The sequence below is a fragment of the Bos javanicus genome, chromosome 14 (genome assembly GCF_032452875.1).
Source record: "Bos javanicus breed banteng chromosome 14, ARS-OSU_banteng_1.0, whole genome shotgun sequence".
In the NCBI taxonomy this organism is placed as follows: domain Eukaryota; kingdom Metazoa; phylum Chordata; class Mammalia; order Artiodactyla; family Bovidae; genus Bos; species Bos javanicus.
Genome location: NC_083881.1, coordinates 66,231,153 through 66,244,323, shown reverse-complemented (window position 1 = coordinate 66,244,323; position 13,171 = coordinate 66,231,153). Strand labels below are relative to the sequence as shown.

The 13,171-nt window shown below is 42.4% G+C and overlaps 1 protein-coding gene across 1 annotated transcript in view; it reads left to right on the top strand.

Moving 5' to 3' along the window:
- The first annotated feature begins 6 nt into the window (after positions 1 to 6).
- POP1 (POP1 homolog, ribonuclease P/MRP subunit) overlaps positions 7 to 13,171 on the top strand; it is a 35,082-nt gene continuing 21,917 nt past the window's right edge. The window contains exons 1-5 of the mRNA XM_061439287.1: positions 7 to 130; positions 6,259 to 6,399; positions 7,859 to 8,026; positions 9,249 to 9,424; positions 10,619 to 10,867. Of these exons, the coding sequence (XP_061295271.1) occupies positions 6,261 to 6,399; positions 7,859 to 8,026; positions 9,249 to 9,424; positions 10,619 to 10,867 (732 nt within the window). The 5' untranslated portion in view covers positions 7 to 130; positions 6,259 to 6,260. The remainder of the gene's footprint in view (positions 131 to 6,258; positions 6,400 to 7,858; positions 8,027 to 9,248; positions 9,425 to 10,618; positions 10,868 to 13,171) is intronic.

Genomic DNA, 13,171 nt, shown 5'->3' with positions numbered 1-13,171 from the left:
GGTCGCGGTCACACTGGCGCATGCGCCCTCCAGTTCGCTCTCCGCGCCCGGCGCGTCGGTAGCTGTGGCAGAACCTTGTCATCCGGACTAGGTGGGGAGTCCTGGTTTCTTCACACCGGGCGTCTGGCAGGTAGGTCGTGAGGGGCTGGCGTCCTCCAGGGATCGCGACTGTGAGAGAGAGTGTGTGGCCTCCCACTGCGGGTGCCCAGTACTGGCCGGGCTCCTCTTGGATTGTCCTCGCACCCAACTATAACCTACTCTTCTTCCCTTGCTGCTAGCGCTGGGGCCCTTCTTTCCGCTTGGCACCTCCTACTTTTATCAGAGAACTGGGGTCACGTCTTGGTGGGTGTCAAGCCAAAAAAAAAAAAAACACGAAACAAAAGGACTCAATGAAGCCAAAGATCAGAAGGAAGGATTTATTACTTGCTTCAAGTGAGGAGAATACCGGGGATCTTTCCCAAAGCAGTGTCTCCCCAGCAGAAAATCCGGGACCTTTTAAGCTAAAGTAAGTTAAGTCGCTTGAGTCGTGTCCGACTCTTTTGCGACCCCTTGGACTGTAGCCTGCCAGGCTCCTCCGTCCGTGGGGATTTTCCAGGCAAGAATACTGGAGTGGGTTGCCATTTCCTTCTCCAGGTTTTAAGCTAGGAATACATGCATATTCATGAAGGGGCTCCAGCGGAAGGCAGTTCAGCATAGACTTGTGGCAAAGGTCAACAGAGTTTTAGTTTTAGTGGAAGAGACGGGGTTGGGGGAGGGGGTCATAAGAAAGGTCAGCATCATCATCCCAGTTGATCTGATGATTGAGTGCCCGAGGGGGTTCAAATTCTGCAAAACAGCTGGAGAAAATGTTTCAGGCTACTCTTGGTCATGGAACTAGAAACGGGAGTTTACAACTGATTTTTATTACTGGTACTTCTCCTGCCTGATAATAGTTGTTTTTTAGGTCCCTTTCAGCTGCTCAGTCAGTGTCCTACTCTCTTTGAAACCCCATGGACTGTAGCCTACCAGGCTCCTTTGTTCATGGGATTTCCTAGGCAGAAATCCTGCATGGGCTGCCATTTCCTGCTGCAGGGGATCTTAAGATCGTTTTTTAAGGTCCATTAAGATCATTATTACTGAGCCATGCTGTTCAGGGACAAGCCTTGTGGCCAGGCTTAGATCACAAAATGGCTTAGGCAAGAAATGGCTTCTCTAATGCCAAGAAAGCCTTGCCTGGTTGTTTTTCTGGCCCCCTACTTTATCTGTTTACACTTCAGCCCCTGTGATCTTGAGCCCACTCTGTCATTTCTCTGCATTGCCCCACCAGGCAGAGGCTCTCCTAGGACTGGGCTTGCACTCTCTAAAGGAATAAGATGGGTGATTCGGAGAACCTTGGGGAGACTTGGCACTGTTCACCTCCTCCCTGCCCCCTCATGCTTCCTCCTCTGGAGAGCCCCTCGAGATTTACAAGATGTCTCTGCAGAAGCCTAGTGACTGGCATCTGATTTCAAGTAGGAGATTATTGATCTCGGTGCAGCAAATGGCCCCAGAGCTGTTCTCTTGGCAGATATTCAGTCATGCAGTATCAGAAGCAGTGGTACTTGGCTAAATATTTTTTACTGTTAAAATATGCATTATAGGCACGTTTCACTTCTTATTTTACGCATGCACATGCATATTCAACAGATATATATATTGAGCCCCTGCTTTGTGCAAGACACTCTGCTAGGTCCTGGAGATGCGGCAGTGAAAAAGACTGGCAAAAATCCCTGTCCTCCCCTGCTTCTGAAACAGAATCCTGTTTTCCACCTCATTTTGTTCTACATACTGTGGGGTTTTGGCTTTCCAACTCTGACTAGAGAACCTTCAGAGCTTTTTCATTGGTTTAGAGTTTTTGCCTCCAAGCCTTGCCTACTCAGTTTTGTCCTCTCCTGCTGTCTCTTTCCACTCTAGTTATCCAGAGTCCTCACTCCTGAAGTCATGAAGCAGATTCTTAAATACTTTCTTCCCTAAGTTCCGACTAATGAAATCTTATGTTCTCATTGACTTTTCCTGTAGATTCACACTTTTTCTTTCGCTTATCCTGTTTCCTATTGTGCTGTACTGCAAAATTTAGTCTTTTAAAATAAAAAAATTTTTTTCTTTTTTAGTTCATTTTAGACCCCTGTGTTGTGTGTTAGTTGCTGCTGGGGCTTTTCTCTAGCTGCAGCAAGTAGCGGCTACTTGAGTTGCAGTGCGCAGGCGTCCCACTGCAGTGGCTTCTGTTGTTGCAGAGCACAGGCTCTAGGGCACACAGTCTCAGTAGCTGCAGCTCCTGGGCTCTAGAGCACGGGCTCAGGAATTGTGGTGCAGGGGCTTAGCTGCTCCTCGGCATGTGGGATCTTCCTGGATCAGGGATCAAACCCAGGTGTCTTGCATTGGCAGGAGGATTCTTTACCATTGAGCGACCAGAGAAGCCCTTTCATCTTTTACTATATGTGATCTTATTCTCTAACTGTTTTTAAGAATGGTGAATAGAGCCAGACTGCCTGGTTTGAATCCCCGCACAATCACAAGCTGAGTTTCACCTCTCTGTGCTTCAGTTTTTTCATTTATGAAATGAGGGTAGTGCTAGTACTTCCCTCACAGGGTTGTAAGAATAAGTAAGTAAGTATGAGTTAAGGCATGGGGAATAGGGCCTGACACACAAAGTTCTCAATAAATATTGGTGCTTAAGATGAGTAATTCTTTAAGGAAAGAGGCCACACCCATGTGCTACTTTGGTATATACACAACCCAAAGCTATTAACCACATATAGGTACCCCCCAAGCTTATTAAATTTGATTAAACTGGATAATTAGGAGGTGTTTTTAATTTACAAAACACTTCACCATATGATTTTTAAATAGGCACTGTCTTGAAGCATTACAGATAATTAAACTTGAGTAGTATTGGAGAAGACTCTTGAGAGTCCCTTGGACTACAAGGAGATCAAACCAGTCAATCCTAAAAGAAATCAGTTCTGAATATTCATTGGAAGGACTGATGTTGAAGCTGAAACTCTAATACTTTGGCCACCTGATGCAAAGAACTGACACATTGGAAAAGACCCTAATGCTGGGAAAGATTGAAGTCAGGAGGAGAAGGGGATGACAGAGGATGAGATGGTTGGATGGCATCACCGACTTGATGGACATGAGTTTGAGCAAGCTCTGGGAATTGGTGGTGGACAGGGAAGCCTGGCGTGCTACAGACCATGGGGTCGCAAAGAGTTGGACACAACTGAGCAACTGAACTGAAGTAAACTGGAAATATTAATATTTCTTGTGAAACAGCATGCCTGTGTTCATTAGGCAGATTTTATTAAGTCTGAGTCACCAGTTTTTTAGGGTAAAATAAGTCAGAGATCATCTGTTTAATTCCCTGGTTTTCAAACCAGATTCTACTCTACCAAGGGTTGTATCTGATCAGCCAGGGGATAATATGCTGGATGGGAAAATATGACATGTTCAATTTATGTGAATATTTGAGAGAAAACACTTTTATAAAGCCTGGCACATACTTAGTGCTCATTGAAGTTTTGACTAAAATGGCTATGAAAACAAAACTGTGACTGTTGGGAATATGTAAAATTCACGTGAATGTTAAAGGTAATGTTGAAGGAATGTTAAAATTCCTGCTGGAAGCTATTTTAAACTAAATCCTCAGGCTTCATAAGGATGTATTCTACATTCATTCTCTTCTAGCATCAGAACTGTTTGAGATTCCTTGCTAGTTCAATCTGCTCATTTTCTACTCTCAAACCTAAGCTCAGAGATATGATTTCTTGTTCCTAAATTTGTTGTCCCAGCCAGGGCTCCCAGGTAGTGATGTGTTTTACTGGTTAAGTTCTGATTCAAGCATGTGGACTGAACTGTTTTGTAGGATAATTTTGAATGGTTCTTAATACAGTCAGACCTTCACTAGTCAGTGAGTTTTGCAGAGCTCTGTTTACTTACTACGTATTTTTAAGTTTGGAAAATATTTTGGAGTGTAGATCAAGTTGTTTTTCATGTAAGTGAAAACAGAATGGAGTGAGAAAGTGAAATGAGATACATTTCTGTGACTTCATTTTTTATTTAAGAGTAAGAGTTACCATTAACTGAGCCCTTAGTTTATGCAGAGCCCCATGCATTGTGTTGGGTACATTACCTTACAACCATTTGTAGATTATTCCCATTTATAGAAAGGGGGACCGAAGCTCAAAGAGGGAAAATCATTTTCCTAAGATTATATGACTAAAAAGTGTTACGGAAGATATTTGAATCCAGGTCTTTCTCACTCTGAAGTAAAGGCTCTTAAACACTCTGCCACATAGATTACTCTTGATTTTTATGAAGTATTGAATTGGAAAGAAGATAAGTGAATTTAATTCAATGGCACTCATCGGGTGTGGTGCAAATCCTGATGTGAATTTTGAAAGTTTGTGCAGGTGGTCAGCATAGTGATTGGGGTAACACTGCTGCCATTTACTAGACAGGGATCAGGGGTGTTAGCTGTCCTGCAGTGTACGATACCTGACTCTGCTTTGTGTAAAGTAGTGGCTGGTTGGATTTAATATGTACTGAGTTTTCCAGGAATACAATAAAAAGGCAAGATTGAACTTTAAAAGTAGGATTTGTACTTTACCAAAGAGCGTTTACGAGTTTAGGGAACCACGTCGCAGTGGCATTACTGCCCTCACAGGTACTAGTATTCACCTGCATCTCTGCCTTTGTGGTTGTCGCGGGCGTGTAATTCTATGTATCAGATCAGATCAGTCGCTCAGTCGTGTCCGACTCTTTGCGACCCCATGAATCATAGGTGTGAGTACAGGCTAGTATTAAAACATTTAAATGCTTGGAGAATAGCTTGGTCGTGGCTGCACTGAGCCTTCCGGCCTCCTAGTGTCTCCTTCCTGCAGGACGCTTCCCTCCCTACAGTCAGCAAGGAAAGAGTTAATGCCTGCCCTGTGGGGGCTTCTAGGCTCCGCTCTGCTCCAGCTCTGCAGATCGTGCCCATGCCTCTGTTGGCGCCTGTGTCTGTGATTATCCCCCTGGGTTAAACATACCTCTGTTTCATAATGTCATCTAGTTATGTGAAATACTTACATACAGAAAAGAAATATTATTTTAGTTACTTTTGGGCTTCCCTTGTGGCTCGGCTGGTAAAGAACCCGCCTGCAATGCGGGAGACCTGGGTTCGATCCCTGGCTTGGGAAGAGCCCCTGGAGAAGAGAAAGGCTACCCACTCCAGTATTCTGGCCTGGAGAATTCCATGAACTATGGTCCATGGGGTTACAAAGAGTCGGACACAACTGAGCGACTTTCACTTCACTAATTACTTTTAGTTCTCCCCTACATCACAATGAGGGCACATATTGTAGGACTTGTTTTGATAAAAGTTATGTGTCTAGTAGGTTATGTAATTAATGAATTTCATTTAAAATAGAAGACAGGTGTTTCAAGCTCTTCAGTAAAAGAAAGGGGCATTGAATTTGAGAGCTGAGAACCGCTGTGGAATCAAGCTCCACTAGGTTTTTGTCCCTTTGTCTTCTTACTTCAAATTGAAATCTTTTGCAGTTCTAAAGGTACAGCTGGCCTCATCTCAGTAGTAGAAATGAAAATGTTAGTAATTTGTGTTCAGTTTTTGGTGAGGGTGTCATATTGGAATAGTGTATTTCGTTTTTCATTGATTCACGTGGCTCTTGTTTCACTTAATTTTGATAAACTGTTTTAGCTAACTAAATTTTTTTACAAGGGCACAGGGATCTTATCTTCATTTTTCATCCTGCCAACAAACTTTATGCAGTGTCAACCCTGGTATGTGACTCGATTATTTGACAGTACAACACAGTTATTTTTTTCTGTTGAATTAAAAGTTTTTGGTGTTAATGCTAGTCCCTCTGGTTATAAATCCCTGCTGTAGCTCAGTATCATAGTAACTTTTTTTTTTTTTTTTTTAATGTGGACCATTTTTAAAGTCTTTATTGAATTTGTTACAGTGTTGCTTCTGTTTTTATGTTTTGGTCTTTTGGCCATGTGATATCTTAGCTCCCCGACCAGGATCGAACCCGGGCTTCCTCCACTGGAAGGCCAAGTCTTAACTACTGGATCACCAAGGAAGTCCCCTATGATAACATTTTGGTGTCATTAACCCATCTATAATAGATGGAGATGTATTATGTTGAAGATTCAAATTCTAAGTCACATGAACATTTATTCATTAAATTTATTTTTTATTTTTAAAATGTATTTCAAAATTTATTACTTTCTTTCCAGAAATGTCTAATGCAAAAGAAAGAAAACATGCAAAGAAAATGAGAAACCAGCCCACCAATGTGACTTTATCCTCTGGCTTTGTGGCTGACAGTGGAGTAAAGCACCATAATGGAGGTGGAAAACCTTTCCAGTCTCAAAAAGGTAAGATACACATGGTACTCGCTACACTCGCTTCCCTATGGATCAGATTGCTTTCGTCACTCCTTTTGGTAATCATCATCTAAATGATGGAGGAGCTAGATTAAAAATAGATACAGTTGACCCTCATTATTTGCAAGCTTTGTATTTGCAGATTCCCCTAGGTGCTAAATTTGTAACCCCAAGCTTAATCCTCATGGCACATTGGTGGTCATATCAAGAGTGGGAACATTTTTGATTCCCCTGATGCAGGTATTTCCAGTGGAGTTCCCAGTGCCATCCTGTTTGATCTTCTTACCAGAAGAAGGATTCTGATGGGGCAGGGCCGTGTAGTGTAAGAAACTCCAGCTGTCACGGGGTTTGAATGCCGATTGTGCGGCAGCCCCAGGCAGGTCACTTAACACTTCTGAACTTCATTTTCTCTTTGGAAAAGAAAGGAAAGGCTGAGTTGTTCTTACGATTTAAGACTGTAATCTCTGAGATACATGTAACTCACATACACGCATGGACACATACATGTTTTCTCTCAGAGCAAGGGCTCAGTGTTCACTCGTTCACTGTTGGCTGTGACTTTCTAGAACATAGCAGCTGGGAATAATGAAAACTGGCTGTACGTATTTTAGAGCTGATATATTTTATCTGTACCTTAACAGTTTATTAAATGACACTGGTATGTTTCTTGAAATACACTGCCTTTATCATGTCAGCATTTAATTTTTGTACTGATTTTAGAAATCTTATAAGGTGATGTGAAGGGGATAGCTGTTTATTAGTCAGCAACAGGAAATAGAAAATAGATTGAGATGCAACACTGATGCCCAACAGGCCGGGTGAGAAGCCTTAACACATATCTCATTTATGTCTCACAACGACAGACTTTGCAACATGTTTCTTGATTATAGGGCCTTAATAATTGTCACCATGATGGAAATAAGCAGGAATGCAGTGAAATTCTCTACTGATCTTTCCCTGTGTTCACAGAGAGGGATTTGATGATATCTTGAAGTCAGAATGGTTTGAATGCCCAGGCATATGTATAGAAATTGCCTTTATTTCTTGCTTAGCATAGCGGCTATCGATTGGAGTGTAGCAGAGAATTAAGATGAAAGACTAAATATGCACAATCAGGTGAACTGTAGTATTTAAGGGAACTTGGGTGTAAAATTCACATTGCACTATTTATATAGAGAAAATTTCCCTTGTGTCTGTTATATCCAAGGTTCTTCCGTGTGTCACAGGGACATGGTTAGCTAGCATGCCGCCTCCTAGCTGTGTGACCTCGGGCAAGTCAGTTCACCTCCCCACCTGGGAGCCCTCCTCCTGCAGGGGAGGACAGGAATAGCCACCTTACAGGGGGGTTACAGGACTAAAATCCCCATCAGTGTTGTCACCCAACACTCTCATCCTTATCTCTGATAAAAGTGACCTGTTTCTTCTTGTTTTCTTTTTGAAAACATACTAGAGTCTCATCCTGGAACTTCCCGACAGCGGCAGACCAGAACGACCCACCGTCCGCTGGCCGAGTCTGATGTAAAGGAGCAGCCTTCCTCCAGGGTAACCTTTAGAAAAAAGGGAGGATGGAAAGCAGGTCCCGAGGGCACTTCTCAGGAGATTCCCAAGTATATAACCGGTAGGTGTTTGTACGGAAGCCAAACGTGATTGGACTGTGAGCTCTGTTTCTCCTGCAGCCAGATTTCTAGTGCCCTCTGGTAGCTCAGGTGGTAAAGAATCTGCCTGCAATGCAGGAGACCCTGGTTCGATTCCTGGGTCTGGAAGATCTGCTGGAGAAGGGATAGGCTACCCACTCCAGTATTCTTGGGCTTCCCTAGTGGCTCAGCTGGTAAAGAATCCGCCCGCAATGCTGGAGACCTGGGTTGGGAAGATCCCCTGGAGGAGTGACAGGGTACCCACTCCAGTATTCTGGCCTGGAGAATTCCTTGGACTGTGTAGTCCATGGGGTCTCAGAGTCGGACACGACTGAGCGACTTTCACTTCAGGTGTGTCTCACCTGCAGCCTGGACTCACTGCCTGGGCCTGCGTGCTCTCCCCGCCCCCACTCGCCATCTTCTTAGAGGTCCTGATTTGTCTTTTTTGTCTTAAAGTTGTCGTTGGCACCACTCCCTCCTTGTTAAAAAATATAAAATGCCATCCATACTCTTCAGCACGCATCTCCAAAGATGCACTGAACCAAATTCAGTGCAGTCTGAGGGCAGCCAAGGCCTGTAAGTTCCTGTCTCCAGGCCCTTTGTTGCCTCGTTCCCTGATGCCCCCTCGTTCCCTGATGCCCCCTCGTTACCCTCACCCCCACTACCTCATAACCCTGTATTCTTATGGTCTCTATGCCTTCCTGGAGGAATTCACTTAAGTGTCTCCAGCACTTTGTTTATTCTTTAGGAAAAAAAAGAGTCTATTTTTCAATAAAACTAAAAATACTTATGGTTATATATTTGTAAAAAAGCAGACACTGTTAAGGAAGAAAACCCTTGGAATCAAGACTAAGATTTTGTTTTTTCTTTGTTTTCTGGTGGGATTATAACACTTAAGAACAGTTGTGATTATATTGCATGTAGCCTTCTGTTTTAAAAATAAAACCTTTTAAGCTTATTTTTTAAACTTTTTTTTCTGATTAGGAAAGTAGAACTGAATCCTTGCAGAAAACTTGAAAAATATAAGTTGAAGGACAGTTTCCCAGTCATGTAATACAGAAATAACTACTATTGGTATTAATCTATTAGGGGTTAGGGTAGTGGATGAATTGTAAGCTTGTGTATTTAAAAATCTTTCTGAAATCTACCAGGAAAAGTATTGATTCAAGATGAGTTTTTAAATGGCATTGCTATTTCCTTCAACAGCTTCTACTTTTGCTCAAGCCCGAGCTGCTGAAATCAGTGCCATGTTGAAAGCAGTGACCCAGACATCTTCTAATTCGCTGGTTTTCCAGACTCTGCCACGGCACATGAGACGAAGAGCCATGAGCCACAATGTCAAACGCCTTCCTCGGCGGTTACGGGAGATTGCCCAGAAAGAGGTATGAGAATCCCTTAATGTAAATGTTTAGGTTAGTAGTTCTTTAAAGAAATTGAGAAGTATTAGCCTGATAGAATTTATTAAAATGAAAACTAAGAAACAACATACTCATTTTGCATATTTTTTGGTTTATCATTACCTTTCCCCGCTTTACCCCATACCACCCAAATTAGCAGGCTGCTGGATATTATAGCTACTTTTAAATATAGCATTTGCAACCTCTCTCTATGATGTTAAACAGTTGGTATTCCCCAGTCAGATTTAAAATAAATTTAGACCTTCTTACTAGATAAGTAATTTAGCTCTGCACTTTGGAATGTGACCAATCTAGAGCTGAAAGGTTAAAAGATTGCCTTTTGTCCTTTTTAAAATTGAAAACTTGAACTTGGATTTAATTTTTGTTCAAGTCCTGTTGTTTTTGGCTTTACCAAAATTCTTGGTTTGGTCATTCTATGATTGTCTAAGCACCTTATGTCTTCATTAATTGATTCAAAATTTGTTTATCAAGTGCCTTCTAGGTACTGGCATGAAGCTGGTGGTGGGGTTAGAGTCTATTAAGGTAAAATCTTCTTAAGGGGCCCACACACTAATGGAGAAGAGTTTTTCCCACAGAAGTTTAGCTTAGCTATGGAAGAGAGGAAGAGTGAAAACTAAACAGGAATTTGGTACTTTCTAGATTTCATGAGAAGTCTGTTTCCTCATGATAGCATTTAGCCTTTGTCTTTCAGTACTTAAAGTGGTATGAATTGTGTAGGTTTTTCCCACTTTTATATTTTTGGTCCTTAGTTTTGGGTTTAATTATGATCTTAGAGGTTAAAAAAACTATAGAAAGACAACAACGAAGAGCTAGCATTTATTCTTTATTGCTGTCTGATATTGATAGCCACACATCAGTTTGACTTACTATGTTGAACAGTTTGTAAATATTCTAATCTTCCCAGGCCCCAAAGTTTGCCCAGTTCGTGAGTGATAGAACTGAGCTTCCTTCCTAGGTTTGCCTTTTCCTAAAATCTTCATTCTTTCTGTGACCTCCTCTACTTTCGTTGGAAAAAATCACCAATTAAAAAATTGCACAAACTAATGGAGTCCGTAAGGTATTTCACTTCCCCTAAAATTAGCTGTTTGAATTCCTAACACTTAACTTTGTTTTGAGATGGTCACAAAAGGGGATCTGCCTGTCTTCTTGAAACTACAGGCAGAGAAAGCAGTTCATCAGAAAAAAGAACACTCAAAAAATAAGTGCCATAAAGCTCGACGATGTCACATAAACCGCATACTGGAATTTAACCGGAGACAAAAGAAGAACAAATGGCTGGAAACTCACATCTGGCACGCGAAGCGGTTTCACATGGTCAAGAGGTGGGGCTACTGCCTGGGGGAGAGGCCGACAGTCAAGAGCCACAGAGCCTGCTACCGGGCCATGACGAGCCGCTGCCTCCTCCAGGTAGGCTTCTGAAGCCGGCGGCCGCTCAGGGTGCTCCCCTCTGTTGCTGTTTAGACTCTTCCCCACCCCTTTAGAAGAGTTCTATCTAATATGATGTATTTTAGAAATAATTACTGGGCGAGAACCATTTTGCTAGATGCTGGAGTTGAAGCAGCCTAAAGTTTTGCCGGGAGACTGACAATCAGATAATTAGCCTAAAATTCAGTTTTGTTATAAGGGAAAACTGTGCAATACTATGAGTATTCATAACGGGAAGAGGAGTGCTTCCCCATGCAAGTGATATTTGAGCCGAGCTTTAAGGGATAAGAAATTGCCAGAGTGGGGAAGGCAGAAGGCAGCCAGATAGGGAAGGATTGAAATAAACGCACTGTGACAAAGACGAAGAGAGTGAGAGAGAGCAGGGCTAACATTAGGGTGAGAGTAGTTCTGGAGAAATAAGAAACCAGAGCCCATGGGGTCTTGTTGGTCATGCTCCAGGTTGATTCAGCATTGATTCATTTAGCAGTCATTTGCCACCATAGATATTTGAGAACCGTCTCCGCTGGGAAGAGTGTTTTAACATCTTTGAGAGGACAGTTGATTTTAGAGCTGATTTTAGAGCTGTGTAATAGTCTTTGTCTGTCTTGGCTGTCCTAGCTCCCCCACCCCAGCAGCCTGCCCCAGTCCCCCCAGCTCCGCATGAAATCGCTTCTTCTTTTTCAGTACATGTTTAGCAGTCTGTGGTTTCCCTGGTGGCTCAGACGGTAAAGCGTCTGCCTACAATGCGGGAGACCCGGGTTCGATCCCTGGGTCGGGAAGATCCCCTGGAGAAGGAAATGGCAACCCACTCCAGTATTCTTGCCTGGAAAATCCCATGGACTGAGGATCCTGGTAGTCGCAAAAGACCCCAGTCCATAGGGTCGCAAAGAGTTGGACATGACTGAGCGACTTCCCTTAGCAATCTGTTCTTTGCAGAGGGCCTTTCAATGGCAGGATGGCCTTGTCCAGCTTTAGAAAGCTCTTAGTATTAGCATCCTCTGATACCTCTTGAGAGCAATATAGCAGAATAATCAATACAGGAACCTGAAAAAAATCTGTGGTAAAAAAGACATAACGTCAGATTTGCCATTGTATTTTTAAGTCTGCACTTGCATGGTACTTATTGCTTAGGTCTTACGTATATTCACATTGTTGTGTGACTGTCATTACCATTCATCTCTGGGACGTGTTCGTCTTCTCAAGCTGAAATCCCGCATCCATTAAACACTAAATCCCCATTCCTGTCTCGCCCCGGTCTCTGTCAGCTACCATTCTACTTTTCATCTTTATAAATTTGACCACTATAGGTGGCTCACATAAGTAGAATCATATAATACTTGTATTTTTGAGACTGGCTTATTTCCGTCAGCATGATGTCTTCAAGGTTCGTCCATGTTGTATCATGTGTCAGAATTTCCCTCATTTTTAAGGCTGAATGATATTCCGCTGTATTTTATGCCATGTTGTGTTTATCCATTCATCCATCAACGCTGATCCACTCTTGGGTGGTCTCCACTTCTTGGCTGTCATGAATAATGCTGCTGTGGACATGGTGTACAAACATCCCTTCAGTTCTTTGCTTTCAGTTCTTTTGGGTACATGCCCAGGAGTGGAACTGCTGGATCATGTGGTAGTTCTTGGTTTAAATTTTTGAGGAACCATCGTACTATTTTCCATAGAAGCTCTACCATTTTACATGCCCATCAGCAGTTTCTCCACATCCTCACCAAAACTTGGTGTTTTCTGTTTTTTGGGGGTTTTTTTTGATAATTGCCATCCTAATGGGTATAAAGTAAAATATAGGGACCTCTTAAGAGCCTCTGATTTGAAGACTGAATAGCAGAAATCATGGATTAGAGTCAAATTCTTCATTTTACATTGCAGAACTGGGATTTGGAGTGATCAAGTGACTTGCCTAGGGCCACACAGCTTGTTGGTGACCTACCTAGCTCTTGGAAGCTGACTCCCCTGGCCCATGCTTTCTTCACTACCATTGCTCAGATTTTAAGGCAGACCTAGTTACTTCTCATTTGGGGCAGAATTTTTGCTGAGGTTATCCCATAGTTTCTTTACATCAGCCCTAAGTAATAAAAATAATAGCTAGTAATAAATATTTTTGAATTCTTAATGTCTGTTTTAGTACTTTACATATGTTTACTCACTTAATCCTTATAGCAACAGTATGGGGTAAATGTTTACTATTATTTCCATTTTACAAATGAGGAAGCTGAAGTACAGAGAAGTTGGGCAGTTTACCCACAGCCATACAACTAACGAGTGGTGCAG